Source organism: Hyalella azteca, unplaced genomic scaffold (genome assembly GCF_000764305.2).
Source record: "Hyalella azteca isolate HAZT.00-mixed unplaced genomic scaffold, Hazt_2.0.2 contig4447, whole genome shotgun sequence".
In the NCBI taxonomy this organism is placed as follows: domain Eukaryota; kingdom Metazoa; phylum Arthropoda; class Malacostraca; order Amphipoda; family Hyalellidae; genus Hyalella; species Hyalella azteca.
In genome coordinates this window covers 97,429-118,881 of record NW_025934661.1, presented here as the reverse complement: position 1 = coordinate 118,881, position 21,453 = coordinate 97,429, and the positions used below count along the sequence as shown (strand labels likewise).

The window sequence follows — 21,453 nt, the reverse complement described above, 5'->3', positions numbered from 1 at the left end:
CACACATAAATAATTCGTACAAAGTGTTTGCCATTGTGAAGTGATTGAATTTTTAGGCTTGGGAATTTTGAAATAAAAAAGTTACGGTTCTTTCATCTGTAATAATGATTATATAAATTGAGTTATTACCACACGCTTCTCACAATTTTTAGATTATTTTTATTCAATTTCTAATGCATTTCCATGTTTAACAGATCTGAAGGATTACAATGATAAACATTGCGTAAAACTAAAATCGTTCAGCTCTATGCCCTATTCATCATCACCTAAGATTTCTCTGCACATTGTGTCATTAATGTCTTACGCTTGAATGATTGATGTTTATATTGATGCCGTTCCTTAATTTCCTTATATTCGAGTCGTAATAACTGCTGCATTAAAGTTATTAGTGATGTTCAACCGTGGAACCAGGCATGAAATAAAGCGTTTATTTTAAGCTGCTTGGTCAAATGATGATAATTTAATATAAGGAACATAAAATTATGTTTCGAATTAACCTGTTGGAGTGCGGGAGCTTCAATGTGATTTTTAGGAGCACAAATTCGTTATATTCTATAAATTTCTTTGGTACTACCATAAACAGTTTTCTCTATTCCTCATTCTTTGTTAGAAGAAAATGTTGCGATGGTGCGCTACAGACGATGGTATAGAAGTTTTCTATCGTACGAAGCTCAACAAGTGAATGGTGAATACGAAGCAACAAATTATATGGTACTAATAATAGTCAAAAATATATTCGAAATAATTACAGTGCTCATACTGCATATATTATTGACAAATTAGTCCCGAACTAAGATGTTATCAATTAGTTCATTCAGACGTAAAGAAAAATTAAATAAATTACCGGTATTTACAACTTGCAAGCAGGATCATAAAATATTAAATTAAATTCATAATTTCTTGTGTATTGCGACAATAATAAACACAATAAAAATAATATAAACTGCTAATAAACGTTCACTAGTACTGAATTAATGTCATTATGCGAAAAGTTTAAAGTTTTGCCAATGGTTTGTTTTCAACTATTGCGGTTTGAGCATTAAATGGGCCTTAAAGGCCTGTCGTTGATACTTCGGTATTATTGCAGATTAACTACATCCAAAAAAAGGGTGTTTTTTTTCCCTTTTTTTTGGATGTAGTTAATCTGCAATAATACCCTCTGAACTTTGACCTCTGGACCACCCCGCCCATCTGCAGTTATTTTTTTAAATCATTTTTTTAAAACCTGTCAACATTTTGAACTCATAATTCGATTTCAATTTGAAAAGAAGTCGTCAGTTCCAAATTTAGAAGTTGAAATATAGGTGATAAAATTAGAAGAAATTGAATTATTTTCTACATGAAGTCTTGCGGTCTAATGTTAAAATCACGTAATTGTCAAGTTAAGCCGTCATTCATACAAGTTAACAATATATTCTTTTATTTATTTAATTTATGACATATCGAAGTAAATGCATGGGAGTGCATATAGTTCAGAAAATATTTTGAGAAATAAATTGATGATCAGGATGTGAGATATTAAGATGTATCGTTAACATTTTTGGGTCATGTTGCGCAAAAAATCATGGCATATCATTATTTAGAAATGTGTTTGTGGCGTAAGTGTTTTGAAGTGACATGCAATAAATATTAGGCCATATCGAAAAGCTGTACCTCTTCAAATCTCATAATTAGATTGATAGTCGTTTATTGCCACTGTATAGCTTTTAACATACAGTTGGTTTCACTTTTGATATTGTGTCGAGCGAAATCGTATAAAAAGTTAAATATATTCACATAAATCATAACTTAAGTAACCCATATAATCACAAAGATTTTTTTAGTATCAATAAATTAAATAACGTATCGTCACCCATTCTTATATTCATAACACGAAACTCATCATAAAATATAGATCAATTTAAATATCATTGCAATTACAACTCACTACCAAAAGAATGATTAAATATTGTGAGTGACTCATGTTTTGAATAATGAAGTTTATCAATTGAAAATTTTCCAAAATTATAAAAAAAAACTACCGACGGTGCATAGATTTCAAGGCTTAATCTTTTATTAACATTCCTAAGGCAAAAATTAGCTCACGGAAGCTGACGCAACATACGAAGGCGCTCGCGTAATGCTACCGATCTCTTTGAACTGATCCTAACCTCTTTCAATCTCCATATTCTGTGTCCAAGATAAGATCAAGAAGGCCCAGGAAAGCCTATGAGGTCATTGTATTGTCTTTGATGTCACCCACGGTGAGGGCATAGTGAACTTAAAGGATCGATTCTCATTAGAGACGTACGACAACATGTCACCGCCCACTGTATCGACTGAACATTGCTCACAGGAAGCCAGACGTACGTGTGGCCACTGCATTCAGAAGCACGCAACTGCCGGCGCCCCGGTACGTCAGTTCAGTCTAGCTCTAGCCATGTGCTCAGCAAGGTCTGGTAAATGTGAATGATGGAGGAGTCTCTGTGAAAGCTGACTTTACTATTGAGCGTAATTACAGCTGAAATTGAATGTTGATGAGAGCGGAATAACTAAGGAGCTAACATTTGATGTAAAATTTGTTCGTCTATGCTTTACGATGATTTTGTGAGTGATCAGAAAATATTAATCTCACTGTCTATGTTTTCATGAAAACAGCATGGATGAAAATGCTATATTGTTATCGGATCTAATTTTTCTTCAAACAAAAGTAACCAATTCCTAGCACAAGTGGAACTGATACAAGACTCTGATCTGTGCGTGACGCGTCCGCCGGGATTCCCAAACTTGGAAAGTTTCACGATCCTGCCGTTGGTTCCAAAGGTCGAATCCATTGGAATAAGCCTACCTACTTCGAGGACACTTTCGCCTCTATTTATCCTACAATAGCCTTGGCTTCATTAGTTCAGAATAGACCGACCGAAATGAATAATCAGCTCTAATCTCTTACGAAAATTTTACCCTCCGATTTTTATTCTTAACGAATCGTATGAATAGTCCTCAACTTTAGGCTCATAAATAGACAAACAACGCAACCAACAACTTTATCGACTGTTTACTGTTTTTTTCCTCACATTGTCGGCATAGTCGCCCGTCATAGCGAATCGGCCCGCTTGCAAATACAGGAGGGAAGAAATAAACGTGCTCCCCTGAAAATTAATTTGGGACAAATTTGTACACCAGGAAACAAGATTCCCGGATACCGTCAATGGAACAAATATTATTCTACATTACATTTTCGTAAGTGGATAAAGCTTATTTATATTCAACAATCTTATTGTAGCTTATATCAAGCTCGGTACGATTGGTCATTATATTTCGCTAAACTCCTCTTGAAGAAAATGAACGTAAACTAATCTATTCAAGGAGGTGTTATTTAAATCAAATATTTTGTCATTCCGGTGAGTCTTGCGTCAGTCTCGCCGCCCAGTTCAAATTTCTCGCTGCCGACGATCCCGCCTACTACAGCAGTGAAGGAGATCTGTGTTGAACTGCAATCAGTCCGAGCTTTGACGAGGAAAAGAGCAGTGTTTCCTCTCACGGCCACTGCGGTCATTTCCGCTAGACTCGGGAATTTCAGTAGAGTCGCATGTCGGCGACAGCTTCAACCTGTTGCGTTTGAGACTTCGCGCCGGCGATGGAAACCGCTACTAATTTGCTTCTAACGTTACATCAATTACTAATTTGCTTAATTCGACCTAATAAATCACCGTGAAAATATTGAAAACCATTCGAAATCAAATAATAATATAAATTATATATAAAAACTGCTCGAAGTACGGATAATATTGCCGCCATTATGCAAGATCGTCCAACTAAACAACAACACGAAGGCCCGATCGTGCTCAAGAGAAGCATTACGCTCTTGAATGGCATCTCAATTATAGTGGGCAGCATCATCGGCTCCGGGGTGTTCGTATCTCCGGGAGGAGTATTACAATACGCTGGATCGCCCTGGGCTGCTATCGTCGTCTGGACTGTGTCTGGCGTCTTGTGTACAGTCGGCGCACTCTGTTTCAGGTGAGTGCTGACGTGTTATTTATGTCAGTGTGCTCGGTATCTCCAATCTGTTTATAGTTAAATTAAAGACGGCGTTCGTATTATTTACGTCAATGTGCTCTGTTTATACATTCGGTTTTAGATAAATGCAGCGTCATGCATAATATTGAATTCAATTTGCTATGTTTATACATTCTGTTTTAGGAACCTAAATACAGACGTCAGGCATATTATTTAGATCAGTTTGCTCTAAATACTGATCTAAATTATTTACATCAGTGTGCTCTATCAGTGTGCACAGTAGTTAAATACAGACGTCAGGCGTATTATTTAGATCAGTATGCTATGTTTCTGCATTTGGCAAATGTAGAGACGTAAGACGATTAATGTTTGTGTGTTCAGTTTCAGGTTCATACAGACATCAGGAGTGATTTTAAATCGCCGTGCATTCAGTTTCACGAGAGCATTTATGATGAATGCTTTGTTTGTGTTGAGTCCCATCAGTCGGAATGAATGCAGACGTGGTGTTAAATGATTTCCTTTACATTTCGGTGATCGATATGTAAACTGTAGATTCTCTATTTTCTTCCCAAAACTTGACTGGGCTGCAACTGTATCTTGTGCACAGAGGCGCAGTAATTGTTCAGCAAAATAGCGAAGTCAAATAAAATTAATTAATAACAACTGCGTCGTTGCATATGTATTACAACGTAGAATCAAAAGCCACATTGCTTCTTCCGGAGTACGTATTTCCTGCATAGACACGTTATCTTATCTAATCAAGAGTTTTGGGACAAACGTTACTTGTCGGTGACGGAATTGGTGGTGAAAAAGAAACAATTATTAACGTCAGCGCTCTTTTCAGTTTGTGTTTGGGTTCAAGGTTAACAAAGCCTTGTTTTATCACAGGAAAGAAAATTAGCTTGAATATCAAACAAATGGTATAATGAGAGTTGATATAAAAAAACATGATATAACAGTAGGTAAAACGTGTTGAATTTTTTATCATATTAGCAGTTGTTTGATTATTGAAATTGACGAATCGAAATGAACTATTTCTCCGTCAGGTCTTGTCAATTCGATATTCTTATTTCAATGTCAGTGAGACCTTTTCATTGGCGAAGAGACTGGATACGACATGGCGAGACTAGGAGTTGTCTAATAGTGTTCAAATGACTTTGAATTGCTATTGTCGGATGCGTGTTAATTAGAGTGAAAAGAAAGCCATTGTGAAGTTAACTTCAAAAAACATTTATACTATATATCTATATATTGCTATGCATTTTAAATGTTCAGTTGTGCTGGTGCAGCATTAAAAAAGCTCTATGTTTTGTTGCCATTAATACAATACCTGAGGCAATACAATGCTGCCACTCACCACTGTGAAGCTTGCCGTTTAACCAATTGTGTTATTTATTAGAAGGCGTCGTAGACGAATTTTATTTTTTATTTTCACTTTATAAAAATTTTATTTCACATGATTTTTCTTGATTGATCTAAATGATATCCAGCGGAAGGGTGCATCGCGCGTTCTGTAACTCCCCGACTTATAATGTAAACTATAACGCCAACGTTCACTGTCATTCACTATTCCGTTGATTATTTACTAGAATTTACTGATTATTATGCCTGCATCATGCCTGAATCTACTTGTTTGTTAGAAAGACAATCAAGTTGAAGTTATGTTCCTCATCCTTCTTTAGAGAGCCGGGCTTCATCTTTGCTGAGTTCACGGCGCTGATGGCTCCTTACAACAATTTATTACAATCAACAAGCATTTATGACGCTGTTAGATCATTAAAAAGTTTCAATATAAACTGTAATGTAAATTACAGTTTATGTAATAAACTGTTTCAATGTAAATTTTTCTTCACTCCCCCATAGCGAGCTGGGCGCCATCATGCCAGTGTTTGTTACGTCGAAACAATATTGCTCCTTGACACAATTTAATAACAATCTATAAAATTTTTTTAATTTATTAAATGCGTGCAAGGAACAATCCTGCCAGCGTTTACTACGTTGCTGTGTCTTGTAAACTAATTAAAAAATTTGTGTAAAATATTCGTCATTCCCCCTAGCGAGCTGAGCACCATCTAGGCTACGTTTACGACGCCGCTGGATCTTGAAAACAATTTAATAATAGGTTTGCAACCCTCTAGCCAACGTTTACGACTGCGCTGGATCCTCAAAAAAATACTAATAATTATGCAAGCATCTAGGCAATGTCTACGACGCCGCTGGATCTTCAAAACAGTTTAATATATAGTCATCGTTTACGACGCCGGTGGATTTTCAAAACAATTTAATAAAAGTTAAATAACCATCTAGCCAACGTTTGCGACGCCCCTGGATCTTGTGTAAAATTTTCTCGATGTAAAATTTTCTCTAACTATGTAAAATTTTTTCGATTGCCCTACAGCGAGCTGGGCACCATCTTGCCTGCATCAGGCGGCGAGTACACGTATGTGCTGCACGCGTTCGGTGACCTGCCGGCGTTCACGACGCTCTGGGTGAATGTGGTGCTGGTGCGGCCAGCAGCGCAGTGTGTTGTCGCCCTCGCCTGCGCCGAATATTCCCTCGCCCTCGCTTTCCCTCATTGCCCGCCGCCGCGTCTCGCCGTTGCGCTGCTTGCTGCCCTCGTTCTAGGTAAGTTTTTTTCTAAATACTTTGATTTTCAAACGAAATCTGTTTTTACTCGAACATGCTGAATTTTTCGGATCTTTATAACTGATTCGAAACTCAACGTATGTGCTTAAGGAAAATAAATGCCTGGGACGTTTTACCGCTCATATCGAGTGCCTTTTGCGAGACTTATTTGTGCTGTTCATTCAAAATTTTGCTTGAGATATGCAAGTATTTCAATTCTTTATGACTCCTGCCAAGTTTGTAATGCTGTCATTTAATTTTTTTAGACTTTCGTCACCATTTTTAGGCGCTCCATGATTTTTTTCATGGCTTCGCTACTCGTGGCAATTGTCTAGCCTTGCACTTCTCTGTACTAATGTCTGCTGTGTCGTCTGCACGGTTTAATTCTGACTAGGGAGCTTAGCTACTTTCTTGTTCGGGACTTTCTACGGCTTCTCTACAGAGGGAGCAGGCGCTCAAAAACTAAAATCTTCTTCGTTTGGTTGATTCGAAGTATAGCTTCATGCTTAAAATTAGCTCAATGTAATGTAAGATTTTTGTTAATTTGCATATATGAGATATCCCTTCAGTATTATGCGAACAGTTGTGGAATTTAGTGATTGAAAGTTCAATATCATGTGATGATTATAGCTTGGTACGGTTTTTTAACTCATTAGTGCATTGTGACAACTAAGATTTCTGTGCCGCATTAGAAACTTGAGGTGCAGTAAGCTAGATATGAGGAGCTAAGTGCTGCCAAATTAGATTTCGAGGAATCAGACTTTTTGAAAGCTTTGATGGCGTCAGTTTTCTTCTCGGTTGAAAACAATTGATGAATCTTCAGCGACTGGCCGTTGATGTCGACTCTGCTGCCTTTGTCTGACCTGAATTTTTATCTGGGTAAAAATCAGAGGATTGTCCTATGTTGGCAGTGGGGAAGCGATAATTAATCTCCTCCAGATTTTGATTGACATCTAATTCATGGTAAACTCGTTCAAACAAGAAGGTTTTTATACTAATGGAAAAAATTTACCAGCTTTAAAATTCTATTCTTGTCTTGATATTTTAATTACAGATTGGGTGATTAAAATAGTTTAAATTCCTGTGTTTCGGTAAGTTGAATTAAGTATTTCTAATTTGGAACAGAAATCAGTAGCTTACATCTCGCATGCAAACTATAATCAATCAATTTCCCAAAAAATTGCCGTATTAATTAAACGAGAAAAAATTGTAAATAAATTTTTAGAGATCACGACTAAATTAATGAAACTCAATTAAGAAAACATGTTATTTCGAATTGTTCAACTCTTTTTGCAGAAATTAAGCCATTTTTTGGACTTCAACTGTCTAGTTAACGCTGTTCGTCGCACAGATATTGACGAGCTTAGATGATGACAGCAGATCCCGTCTCTGAGCAGTTGCGGGGCTGCCTGCTGACAGATTAGCTCTAGACTTCTTTAGAATATAGACAGTAAGAAGTACTGCCTCACGTGTAGACAGATATTAATATTCCTGCCACGTGCAGCAGGTTGACATAATAAATTCCTGTCAGAAAGGAGTAGAGTTAAGGTTTCCAGGTTGAGTAGAGTTAAAAATTTACTTCTGCTACTCATGTAGAGAGATGAGATAAAAGTACACTAGCCATTACATGTTGACGAAGTGTACAACTCTTGCCGCAGCACGTAGAGGTAAGGTAGTACTCATGACACTATCAGCAGCTCCATGGAGAGAACGTTTTGGAGATCAGCGCCATTAGTTAGCCAAAGTCAGGATTCGATATTACAACTAAATTTCGATTAAAATAGGGACAAGCAACATATAAGACAAGCAATAATTGGCAAAATGACGAAAAAACTTATTCATTAATAATTTCAAGCTCATCAAAACTCGTGGCTCTTTTCAACGTTTCCGGTGAAGTACCTATATACACATTATTTCAGTTAACCTCAAGTGTGCGCTACTGGTAGTGGAAAATTCAAAATACCCTTCCTTTATTCCGGTAATAATGCAATTATTAATGTATGTTATTGTAATTTTTCAATTAATATATTGTTGATAATGTATTTTTTAGCCTGTAAACTATTTTTTTATCCATATGACGTCTTCTCACGCAGGTGTGCTGACGGCAGTCAACTGCCACAGTGTGCAGTGGGCCATGCGTGTACAGATGATCTTCACTGCAGCAAAGTTACTTGCACTCTTCATCATCACAATCATGGGCTTCTACGTGCTCGTAACAGGTCAGTTCTACTTTCAACAGTCTAATAATTGTAAATATTAATGTTTATATTAATATATTCCTGACACGAATGAGGATTATAATTTTAATTATTAATAATGTTTAATTTACTCATGACACGAATGAAGATAATAATTGTGAATATTATTAATGTTCAAAATACTCATGACACGAATGAAGATAATAATTGTGAATATTAATTATGTTTAATATACGTACTACTCATGACACAAATGAAGATAATAATTGTGAATATGAATTACGTTTAATATACTCATGAAACGAATGAAGATAATAATTGTGAATATTAATTATGTTTTATATACTCATGACACGAATGAAGATGTGTCTGACTTGCGCGTTCGTCAACTCCCACGCACATTAATTATTCATTCATTTTTTAACATAACATAACATAGTGATGTCGGCGCTAAAGAGTAGGCCTGATGTTGCCTGTCGCCGATTGTTTTACTTTTCGTGACTTGTTCACAGAAGATCTAAAATCGTGTCGTTTGACCGGATCTTTTCATGACTGGCGATAGTTTGAACTAACTACTAGACTTACACCGGGTTGGATATGGTGCTAGGCATTTCAAGTCTGAACATATATTTTTCCATAGCTTTATCTAGTCTGTTCTTGAACGCGTTCATACTTGGAGCGCCAACGATGTAATTAAAATGTGGCTGTTCCATATGTCGGTGATTCGAAGCGTGAAGAAATGTTGTCGGACTGTAAGGTAGCACCCTCGCACTTCTAAACACTGCCCACACTCTTTCTTCCTACTTTCGTCTTAACTTTTCATATTCTTCTTATTCCAGCCTGTTTCATTAACTTCACGGTGAATTAATCTCAGTACAAATACTTTATGATGTTTTCAGCCGCACTTGATGTTTAAATCCAACATTCAAATCAACCAACGTCCGGTTTTATTAACTTAGTAACTGAATCATTTAACTGATGCGGTGGTAATTTTTTAATGCATTCTACATCTAAAAGTGTAGCACTAAAGTTCCTGCTTAACTACACGATACTAATGTAAGGCGAGAAATTATGGCAGCATTTAATGGTGTATTGCAAGATGAAGTAACAAGATTTGGGTCATTGCGGATTTTGCTATAGTTTAGCATCAAATTGAGTTTCTCCGAAGAAGAATCGGTAAAAACTCTACGGATTATAAGATGAAAATTTAACGGATCTTTGTAACAATTGGTCTATGCATTATTTTCAGATCCACACATCAATAGAATTAAACATAAAAGCCTAAACTCAATGAGTATCGCAATTAAGTGTGTAAGGTGCTTTAATAAAATATTTTTGTGCACTCTATTACAATGACTCTCCAAATATGTCATTGTGTGACTAGGACGCCTAGGACAAATCCTCGTTGCGGGTAGGGCTTGTAAACGTTTATTTTTATGCAGATTTCCGGATAGTCCTTGAGCAATAACGGAGTTGGAAAAACGCCTTAGAAGCCTCAAAAATCGACCACTAAATCATTTTGTTCTCGAAACATATTAATCTGGAGTCTTTTCCATGAATAAACAAAAGAATTGAGAAAATATAGTAGAAAAACGAGGGTCTAGATAATTGGATAATTGAGAAACTGTAGTAATTAATGACTTGATGAAAATTCTTTGGCTTGGTAAGGCAATAGTTGAATGCTCATATAACTGATGTAATGTGAGAAATAATTTATGATTTACAATGTTAAAAAATTTATGATTTAAAATGTTAAAAAATAAGGCGAAATTCCAAATTATTTTTTAAACCACATTGGAACCATAAATGCGGAGAGTTTTAATTCGCACCAATGCCGCCGGAAGCGTAAAATATAAAAATATATATATCTGCATAGGTACTACGTATAAGCAAGTGCAAGAACAAATATTCGTTAAATAAGCAAGTATTATAGTCACGTATTAAAATAACACAACACACATTCTATATTATAACATGACAAAAGTGAACTTGAGGTTTTGAGTGAGTGCTTAAACCCTGAATTTCTCGTTGCCGTTCTACCTTGAAACTTTGTCTGTCGCGTGGCTAGCTCTCGAATTCTTTGAGTCGGAGTCGTCGAGAAAATTTATCTGCCTGGTTTCTCTGTTCATTAAAATATTCTTTCGTTTTTAAATGGAATTAAAAAAATGTTAGCTTCCATTCCGTCAGTTGTCACCGCCGAATTTTTACACCCTAAAACGTGGTTTAATATCATATATTTTCAAGAAATTAATTTTGAAAAGATGGCATATGCAAGATATCGAAGATAATCATCATCAAATAGATAAGTGAATAATTTTATTAGCACACATAATAGTTTTTTTATATCATTTCCTTGCCTATAAATCAGGTTATTATCAACTTGCTAAAATTCTACTTGCTGACATGTTACTGAATCCAGACGGTATTTCATTTTCTAAACCAAGGTGTATTCCTCTTCGATTAAATGCAATTTTCAAGGGTAAAATGAATCAATATTTTCCAGAACAGAACTAAACCATCAAGCCGTGGCTGGTCTTCAGTCAAGTCTCTGACTAATCTAAGTATAACTAAGTATAACTGTTCATTCGTTTAATAAATATCTCCTATGTTTACTGTATATGGTACGTGTGAACATTAATTGTAGGAGTATCAACAAATGTTGCGTGAATATTTTACAATTGAAAAATAATTTTTGATTTCGCGCTGCTTTTTTCGGCGTCGGCCAAATAAGGATACTTCCTCGTTACCGACGCTTGATGGATTGGTTGGCAGCGCAATCCATTGATTGTCTGTCCAGCTGAATTTATTGATTTTCCCGCTGATGCAATTAATCCATGCAATTATAATCAATCAAATCAAACGATAACGAAGGGATTTTGTTGCACTGGCATGCAAAGCTGAATGTAATTTTATTAGTTATGTTATTAGTTATGAATGTAATTTTATTTTATGATTTTGATTGAATTTACCTTGAAATGAGAAAAAAATAATTTTCCCTTCCGACTGTCTCCATACAAACCCGTTTAATATCAAAAGAGTAGTTACAACCACCATCTCTGACAGTATACGCACCAAGCCACTAATGCAACATGCGTACAGTATACGTACAGTATACACAAATGCGTTGAGTATATGTACAGTATACAGTATGTGTACATTATACGCACTCTGGTAGATGCAAAACTCAGAATGTAAAGAAGGAATAGTGGTGCTGATTGAATAGTGGGCAGAAATGAATGGATACAAAGTATTTCATTTTTTTGCCCAGGGTAAATTTGTTAATCGACTTTCAATCTAGTTTACAATTGTAAACAAGATTATTTGTTTAGAGTTCTCTAATTGTTTAAAGTTCTTGTGTGGAGATGAGATTAGAGGAATATGCAAATAATCTGGAAGGTAAGCAATCTTGAAACTTATCTTACAAGCTTAAACGTAAGAATATCTACACAGAATATCTACCCTAGCCACAAAGCGCATTATTGACAATTCATGGATTCTCTAGAAAACTTTACTACATCGTTGCTCGTGACAGAAAAATTGCTGTTCCAGTCAAAATTCCTATACGAGCATCAATGATTGTGCGAGCAATAATCCGGTAGCATTGAATGGATGAAGCTTTTAAATGATCATTATCCGTAAATGCTATATAAGAACATTGAAGATTCAAAATATAAATTGTATTACGGATGGGTATTAAAAATGAAAATTAATTACTTGTACGGCAAATATATTTTATTACGATTCGTTTTAAGGCTGATTCTTTCACTCGTCTCCTATACATAACTTTGTTTTGCAACGTAACAATTATTTAAGTATTGGGGCATTTTTCGATTTGACTTATTCCACCATTTATATAATTGCTGGATAGCATATCACCTTATAATTTAAAAGTAACAAATGCACAATAAAAATTCCAAAAAAGTTTCAAGCAAAGCGTTGCTTTGTCTATACTTGTAAATTCATTATTAATGGAAATTCGATAAAATTTTCGTTAAATTATATTGAATCATTCAATGTTCAAAATAATTTTTATGACGTAAAATTGTACTTTTTCAATTAATTAGTAAATTTTCGACGGGCAGAGAGAGGTGGACACCTGCGGGACACGAGCGTCACCGCTCAACCTGAGGCAGACTGGCAGGGACTGGCCATCGCGTTCTACGCGGGGCTCTTTGCGTACGGCGGCTGGAACTACTTGAACTTTGTCACCGAGGAACTCAAAGATCCGCATAGGTAAATTATCTCTTCAGTTTCCAATGTTATCTTTTATTTAGTCCAGCTTTATTATTTTATTTCACCAAGGACTTATATTATCAGTCTGCTTATATCGCAAGTTCACAAGGAATTTAAAAGCAAAAAAAAAACACCAAGCAAATTCACCATATCGATATTGAAAACGTTTCGGAGTCCAGGTCCATCATCAGTTCGAAAAGCTAAAAATGAATAAAATCATATTATCTTATCAAAATTCTAAGACAGACATAAAACCTAAACAAGACCTAACATTACAGACCTAAAATTTTTTTTTATTCCACCAATATTGGAACATTCCAATGAATTTTTTTACGACGACGAAAGGCTAACGCTAGAATATCTTTCTCGTGAGAGCGTTTCGAATCTAAAGCCACCGATTTATTGTCCACGCGAGAAAACTTACAGATATATAACTTTTTTGTACTTGAAATTGAATCTGACTTTGATTACTTTGAATATGGCACCTCAGAATCTAACTAGTTACTATTTTACCAAACTATACTATGACTATGCTATAGTGATTTCTTCATCGCAACTGGTTAATTGACGAATACATTGTATTATTGATGACTATATAAAATATGACGGTTAGTCTCCCACACGCGAATACTAACGCCTCTCATAAGCCATTTTCTCATATAAATAAGCCAAAAGCAATTTTTTTACTTAGTTCAAGGAACTAAATTTAGACTTTCAAGATTACAGTCTCACATACCGTCTGCTACAAATCCTGATGTGCACATGGCATAAATTCTAAATTTGTATTTAAAATTGGTGACTTTGCTACAGGTGCTTGCGCGTGCATAAAAAAGTTTTTCGTGCATTTTATATTTCGCTCGCCATTGCAGTCATAACATATAAAAAAATATTCCGAGAAAATAGTTTATCATTAATTATCTTTTATAACACTTCTTTTTCTGTGGTCATTGAAAGTTTCCAATATTTATTTTCGTTGAAGAATACACAAGTATGATATTTTCCCGCTTAACTCAACACAACACTCACATTACAAAATCCTAGCAACTTAAATTACAATAGAATTGAGGGCATGTAAAAGATTTTCAAATTATAAGTTTTATTTGCTCAAGTTTTCTTCGAGAAGACGAAAATAAACGTCTAGTAAGAAGCGCCGGGTCACGGCTGGCTTCGTAGACACAACGAAGCCACTTACGTTTCTTCTCTTTTTTCTTTGGAAAATCTCTGATGGCCTCAGCTTTATTTGCTGTGTTTTTACGAAGTTTTAGTTGTTTTGAAGTACAGGCAGTGCATAGAATTAATAATAAAATCATAAAGTAACATTTTTCTAACTACTGATGGCTTATCTTGAAATCGTCTCCAAATTCGTCTATTCATTAATATTTTCTAGCGCTTTTTAAAATTTTCAAGTCAATAAATTGACAATAAATTGATAAATAAATTGAAATAAATAAATGCCTTTTCAAGTCAATAAATTGACAATTTATTGTCTCTCGCTTGAAGATATTATGCGCTATCCAATTCATTCATTCCATGAAACGGCAATGCGTGACATCACCTCATCAAGAATCATTGCTCCGTATTACCCGAGTTCGATGATGGTGATGTGATGATCATCGATAAAAATCGATTTATCGCCCGCTGAGTATTCACAAATATTTGTTCCTCGAGCTTGGCTGGAAAACCTGGCCCATAATAATGAGAATATTTGTAGCTACGGCTCATTGGGCTAGAATACCAATAACGATGAGGTGTATGATCATTTCTTACCGGAATATCCCATATTTTGTTGATGCAAGTAACCGGTTAAAATGGAGGCCATGTCTCCTTGCATGCAACTGATGAGATGTGAGCGCTGCATGCACACAATAGGAAAACAATATCAATACAAAATAGTATTCGTGTTCTTTTGTCCGAAAAATAACATCAAACATTGAAGGGTCATTTTGCTCAATACTTTGCATGCGTATAGGAATTTTATAATCAATGTATTAAGTTTTAACGTAACATAACACAGTGATGTCGACGGTGAAGAGTAGGGCTGATGTGGCCTGTCGCCGATTCTTGTACAGCTGTACTTTTCGTGACTTTTTCACAGGAGATCTAAAAACAGGTCCTTTGACCGGATCTTTTCATGACTGACGATAGTTTGAAGTAGCTACTAGACTTCCCCTGGGTTTGATATGGTGCTGGGCATTTCAAGTCTGAACATATATTTCTCCATTGCTTTATTTAGTCTGTTCTTGAACGCGTTTATACTCGGAGCGTCAACGATGTAATCAGGGAGGCTGAACAGAGCTTTTTATTCCATTACGATGTTCCAGTTATGTTTCTTATCATCAATGCCATCAAAGGTCGTATCACAGTCTTGATCATATTATTTACCGTATTGAACACTCGTGATTATTAATGAATTTCGGTGGTCAGGAACTTGCCGTTGGCCATATGGGTGGGGCTGCCGATGGTGACGATGGTGTACGTCTGCGTCAACGTTGCCTACCTCGTCGTCCTGCCAGCTGACGTGCTCATTTCGTCGTCGGCAGTCGCCGTCGTGAGTTAAAATTCTTCCCAATGAGATGTTTTATTGTAAAAATTTAAAAATGATATGCTAATACAGCAAGAAAAATGTGTTATTCCTGAAATGTAACATGCTACTTTTGTTTGTTGTAATAATTTATGAGTGGATTTTGTGTGAAACGTGTACATGTCACAGGATATTCCTGTGTTCTGTTGGATGAAGATATGAATGAATTATAATATACATTAGCCTTCAAACTATGCTGATCCTTACGTATAGCGGCAAAATAAAGTTTCGAAATATTTTATTGGAACTTGAAAAGTTTAAGATTCGTCCAATGAGTTTGAGAAATTGTCTGAAACAAAGTTAAGCTTTCTTAACATACGGTACACTAAATAATTTTACCATCATATTTATATGCTAAAATTTTCATTATATTCAGCATCAGATTTCTCGACTGTGATTTTTTTCCACTTGTGTCGATAATAACCGACACAATTGGATGCTAAAATACACGGGCGATCATTGCACGAAAATTATTAACAATTACTAAACGGAAAATGTATAAAAAAGTATAACATCGGTTACAATTTAGCAACGTTACGTATTTGGTCAACAGCGTAACGTCGATTCAAAGTAACTTGGACAGTGACAAAACATCAATTGAAATGAATTAGACCAGATAAGTGAACCGCGAGGCAAAAAATTTAAAAAGTACAACTGTCATAATATTGAAACAAACATAATGAATAAATCTTCAGAAAAAACTTCATGATGATAAATATTATAAGTTTTACTGACAAATTATCAGCATAAAGAAAAATATTAATTAGCTTATAAATTTTAGCTGGAATTATCAAATGTTTTACTCTTTCGTCAGGAGTTCGGGTCGCGCGTGCTGGGTCCACTTCGCTTCGTCGTGCCGGTCTTCGTAGCGCTGTCCACCTTCGGCAGCCTCAACGGTATCCTCTTCACCTCCGGCCGATTGTTCCTCGCGGCGGCCAGAGAAGGCCACATGCCCGCTGTCTTGTCCTTCATCGACATCAAAGCAAGAACCCCGAAGCCAGCTTTGATCACCTCATTCTTAATATCCCTGGCTTTGTTAGGGTTAGACATCATGGCGCTCATCAACTGCCTGTCTTTCGCTCTGTGGCTGAGCATCGGCGCGGCGACGGCCGCTTTGCTGAGGCTGAGATACACACACCCGCTCCTACACAGGCCTATTAAAGTGCCTATTGTATTGCCACTTGTGTTCCTGGCGTGCTGTGCTTACCTCGTTATTGTCCCGCTCATCACGGACCCTACAAGTACAGGTTACAAACTAACTCGGTATGAACTTTGAAGTCATGATGGCATTTCGATTAAAAAAAATAATTTACTGGATAAATCACGAATAAGTAATTTACATTATTGTGTATTCATAGTTTCTTGATGTGTAATCGATTTTGTTTCGAAAATTTTTGGCACGTTTTATTAATATCTAAAATATATTATTAGCTTCACTTGTTTGTGTGTACAATATATTATTGATTATTTGAGACAATTCAGTTTCGTTAATAGTTAATTTCTTATTGAAATACCTGTTCTAGACCTTTTCTAATTTCATAAACTGATGTTTCCTGGAATATTTTACTGTTTATTGAATTTTTAGCGTAAATTTAAACAACAGTGTTGTGGATTCCCAATGATTGAATCGCTGAATCGCTTCACCCCATCCAATTAATATTTTTATTTATAACAATTTTTGTACATTTACGAGCATTGCTTCTTATAATTCCCTACTAATTTTGTTTAATAGATTATATGTGCTTCTGAAACTGGTCTTGGTATCTTAGTATGTTCCTCATCACAGGCCTCGGCATGCTGTTCACCCTGTCTGCCCTGCCGGTCTACTATTTAGGCAAAGCTTGCAAGAACAACAAAAATGCACAGCGCTTCAGTTGTAAGTTATTATATTTTATCATTACAATCGTGTTCTGTGGCATTTATTGATTGAATAATTTTTTTATTGGTAGGTATCCGTTTTGTATGAGTCAATTTTCATGAAAAGATCACCTATATTCTGGATGTTCAGTGTTCTTACCAGTGTTTTCATTTGATACTGTCACTCGTTTTGTTCATGACACAGTAAAAGAATCTAGTTATTAGTAGCTAATTACTATATTTTTCCATATAACTTGCGATTTAATTTTAATAAATTGTTTCCAAATAATTAAATTCTCAATCGCCTCGTCATTTGTTCCACTTTTCCTAGCAAAATATTTTTCTTATGCAAGATGACGCGTCGGTGCTGCTGCAGAAGATCCTGACGGTGGTGCGTCCTGAAAATCCTACAGAGGATTCCTTACGGCTGCTGGAGCAGTGATGCTGAGATATGCTACCGAAGACATGCCACTGTAGACGCAGCATATACTGTATGCTGTAGACGCAGCATATACTGTGTGCAGTAGAATCAGCATATATGCTTCAGTATACACACCATGAACTATTTTGCTGTAAAGATACTCCTGTAGCTACGTTGCTGCATGAGCTGTAATGAAGGATATACAGCGGAAGGAAAGCTGCTGTAGAGACAGCGTAAAGGTACAGACAGTCTAAAAGCGTTGGTGCGTACAGAGGCGTACGCGCGCTGACGCTGCGATTGAACTTTGCTACAGAAAACGTTACAACTGGAGTTTCAATGCAGAGGATAGAGGATAAACAAAGATGTTAATCCTTTACTAAGCGGTGTCTGACGACACATCTGTAGCCATGGGGCTATTGAAGATCAGATGCCCTACAACCAGATACTTTGCTTCTGTTAAGCTCTGCGTGAGTTAAGTTGAAAATACAAAATAACTTTTCGTGTCATTGAATTTGAAGGGAAAACACGAATCCTGTTGTTGTGAACAATGCTGGAACTGAGCTGAGAAAGACACCGCTGAGACTGCATGAGGTGTTATGAAGCTGAAACATTAATGTTACATGAGGAGTCGTGCAAGGAGAATCTCTGAACTACTATATACGAGCGCATATATAGGCTTCAATTTTCTAAAATATCCATGACATGATAACTTGTGATAATTTTTGCAGGAACTGTTTCGTAGGCGTAAACCCTTTTGTACAATTTATTTCTACGACAACGTCTATTAAAGTTTGAAGTTTAATCTTAAGTTGCTCAGTCACACGTGAATTATTACATCATGGTTGTGCGTTAAGAGATCTCACTGGCCAGCAGGTCCGAAGTAATTATGAAACATCAACAAAAGATAATTTTAGTCGCATTTTGCTTCAAAAATATCTGTTGGGTTACACTATCAAAAATAGGTAATAATTCGCAACTCCGTCAGCTAATCACTGTCGGCTTTCAATCTAGCCTCACCAACCACTGGCGAGGAATTTGATGGTGAACCTTCTGGAGAAGAAACTATAATTATTAATCAAATGTCTTAACAAAGGAGCTTAAAGGTAAATGTATAAATGTAATTGGCAATTGCAGCCAATTGAGATTTTTTGCTTGTGATTAAGGATAGCGATAGGAACGCAGTGGCTGTGATGTGAAAATCACATTGGTTTGAACCAACGATTGTTATCAAGTACGACATAAGTGACAGCTATGCCAGCATTCCAGGTAATTTTTTTAATTAATTTTAGTATTTTGCGATTTAGTAATACGTGTTGACAGTTTTGACTTGGTTGATTGGTATGATCTCTTCTTCTGCTGCAATTGTCTAGGACCAACAATTCTTCATTTTTTGGATAAATGAAGATGTTTGGTTTTGCACAATTGCTAGGCTTAAACAAGATTATGTTTGCCAGGCATAATGAGATATTTCCTCGTCATGACATTTCTCCTCCTGATATTATCCCTCATCAAGGTTAACCCTAACATATAACCCGTCTCAAGGTACATCTAGGGTTAATTTTTTAGCCGCAGAGAAACTTTGACTAAGGTAAAGTTCTCTTATGGGTATCCTCTGAGACATCGATTGCTGCCTCTTGCTTGGATGTCGTTTCTGTGCCTTCATAATTTATCGGCCGAAATTACTCATATTAATGATAATATTGCTTCCAATAGGAGATGAACGAACCTCAGATGTAGTTGTATGTCTAATGTTCAGTGTTTGTCAATATTTATTAAATTGTGCTGTCGCTTGGAAGTTTTATTCGCTCTCTTAATTACCGACATCGCATAGCTACTGAGTGCTAAAGTAAAATAATTAATTCCAATACATTGTTTTAGGTAAGAAAAGGATACATAATTTAAAAACAATGGAAAAATTTTATATCTATACGTGCATATGTCAAAAATTGAACATGTGTATTTAGTCTGATGCTTTTGTCGTAGGAAAAATTTATGTGGGTGTAAAAATAATTAATTTGCTTATTAGGTAAGAATAATCGCTAAAAAAATGTACCTTGTTGATAAACTTTATTTATATTTGAATTACACAGAAAAAGGTAAACTTTTTTCTAAGATATATTTGCACCAAAGCAAGGTTGCTTGAAAAAAATTGCCTGGAATGGGTTTCCTGAAGATCTAGACTTGGGGATATTCAAGAGAGATTGAATCGTGGCGTCCTGTGGATATATTCGCAGATCTTAATCAAAAAATTTCTGTCTCCGACAAAATTAGATCTGAAGTGTAACACAAATGAAAATGATAGCTTCCGTATGGGCATCGTTCTATCACATATTTGAATTACTTCAGATAGAAATTTACAAAATTGAGCAATCTCACGATATAAATAAATAATTAAATGAATTTTTTTTATTATAAAAATATAGTAAATTTAGAGCTGGGCAGAAAGATTATTCGTATGCCTAAGAGATATGCAGTAAAATTGGAAATCTCAAATCAAATGTGGTTCCTTGATATCGGTAAAAGAATAGAGAAGTGCGCATTCAAGCGGCTGAAGTCATTTCTTTACTCAATCTTCCATACTGTTACGAAATTTTAGCTTGGAAAATGGTTTACTTAATTAATAGTTCACGTTTAAATTTAAATATTTCCAATCAATGATTAAATTTAATAAAACTTTTTAGATACATCTGAGATGATACGTTCACCCAACGTCCAGTTTTTTACGCGCAGCTTGTGCGCTGGAGCTTGAGAACCCTGCTGACTGAAAACTTTAAATGCAAATATCTCGAAAAGGAAGAAGATTTCGAAGTTTTTGCTTTTGGGTTAAACCCCTTTTAAGGAAAATACAGCTCAATGAATTTGGCTTCTATTGGTGTGAGTTTTAGACCAGATTAAAATGCAAAATTATTCCATACAACAAACCAGTTTGCCGGCTCGACGTATTTCATATTTCATGGAAGGTGCTGGCCCGCGTCTGGGGTCGGGGAGGGGGTGCATGCAAATGCTGAAGCTGTCGTATTAGAAAACCTGTTTAAATTGAAGATTCATTTAGCTCAGCTAATAGTCAGTGAATTTGGATTTATGACACCTTTTTCATAACAACTCCGGTTATATATAGTTTGCATGTGTGTCAGGAAGAAAGCGAATTCATTTAAAGTCAATAATTTGAATCTAATACCCGGAAATTCCGGTAAATAAATTGTCTCTAAATATTTCATTTACTTGCATCGTCCAAAATGTGTAATATTAAGTTGATAAATAATAGATATATGAACAAATGTTCTAAGCGAATATTAAGGGATTCGCTATAGTGTCATGTGAGCAACCCAACGTGAAACTGCAGTGCGCTGTCGCTGCTCAGATGAATAATATTTGGTACAATCCACTGACATCCTAAACAAAATTTTATTTGTAGAAAAATTAACTGCTAGTCAAAGGATGATCAATCGTAGAGCAAATTGAATAAAATTCTGAGAAAACTCTACGAAATTCACGCAGCTTAAGTTCCAAGAGTAACATCACTAAATAAAAATAAATTT

The 21,453-nt window shown here is 35.7% G+C and overlaps 1 protein-coding gene across 1 annotated transcript; it reads left to right on the top strand.

Moving 5' to 3' along the window:
- The first annotated feature begins 2,533 nt into the window (after window positions 1-2,533).
- On the top strand, window positions 2,534-19,703 carry LOC108665485 (large neutral amino acids transporter small subunit 1). Its single transcript, XM_018152239.2, has 8 exons — window positions 2,534-3,999; window positions 6,398-6,624; window positions 8,718-8,843; window positions 12,905-13,055; window positions 15,480-15,603; window positions 16,451-16,883; window positions 17,423-17,512; window positions 17,847-19,703. Exons 1-8 carry the CDS (start codon window positions 3,779-3,781, stop codon window positions 17,933-17,935), a joined length of 1,461 nt encoding a protein of 486 aa, XP_018007728.1. The 5' UTR covers window positions 2,534-3,778; the 3' UTR covers window positions 17,936-19,703.
- The last annotated feature ends 1,750 nt before the right edge of the window (window positions 19,704-21,453 follow it).

Bases quoted from the DNA above. Each gene is read 5' to 3' on its own strand.
- LOC108665485 (XM_018152239.2), top strand. From the start codon at position 3,779: ATGCAAGATCGTCCAACTAAACAACAACACGAAGGCCCGATCGTGCTC. The intron at 4,000-6,397 runs GTGAGTGCTGAC...ATTGCCCTACAG, and splicing joins GTCGGCGCACTCTGTTTCAG to CGAGCTGGGCACCATCTTGC. The intron at 17,513-17,846 runs GTAAGTTATTAT...TTCTTATGCAAG, and splicing joins AAATGCACAGCGCTTCAGTT to ATGACGCGTCGGTGCTGCTG.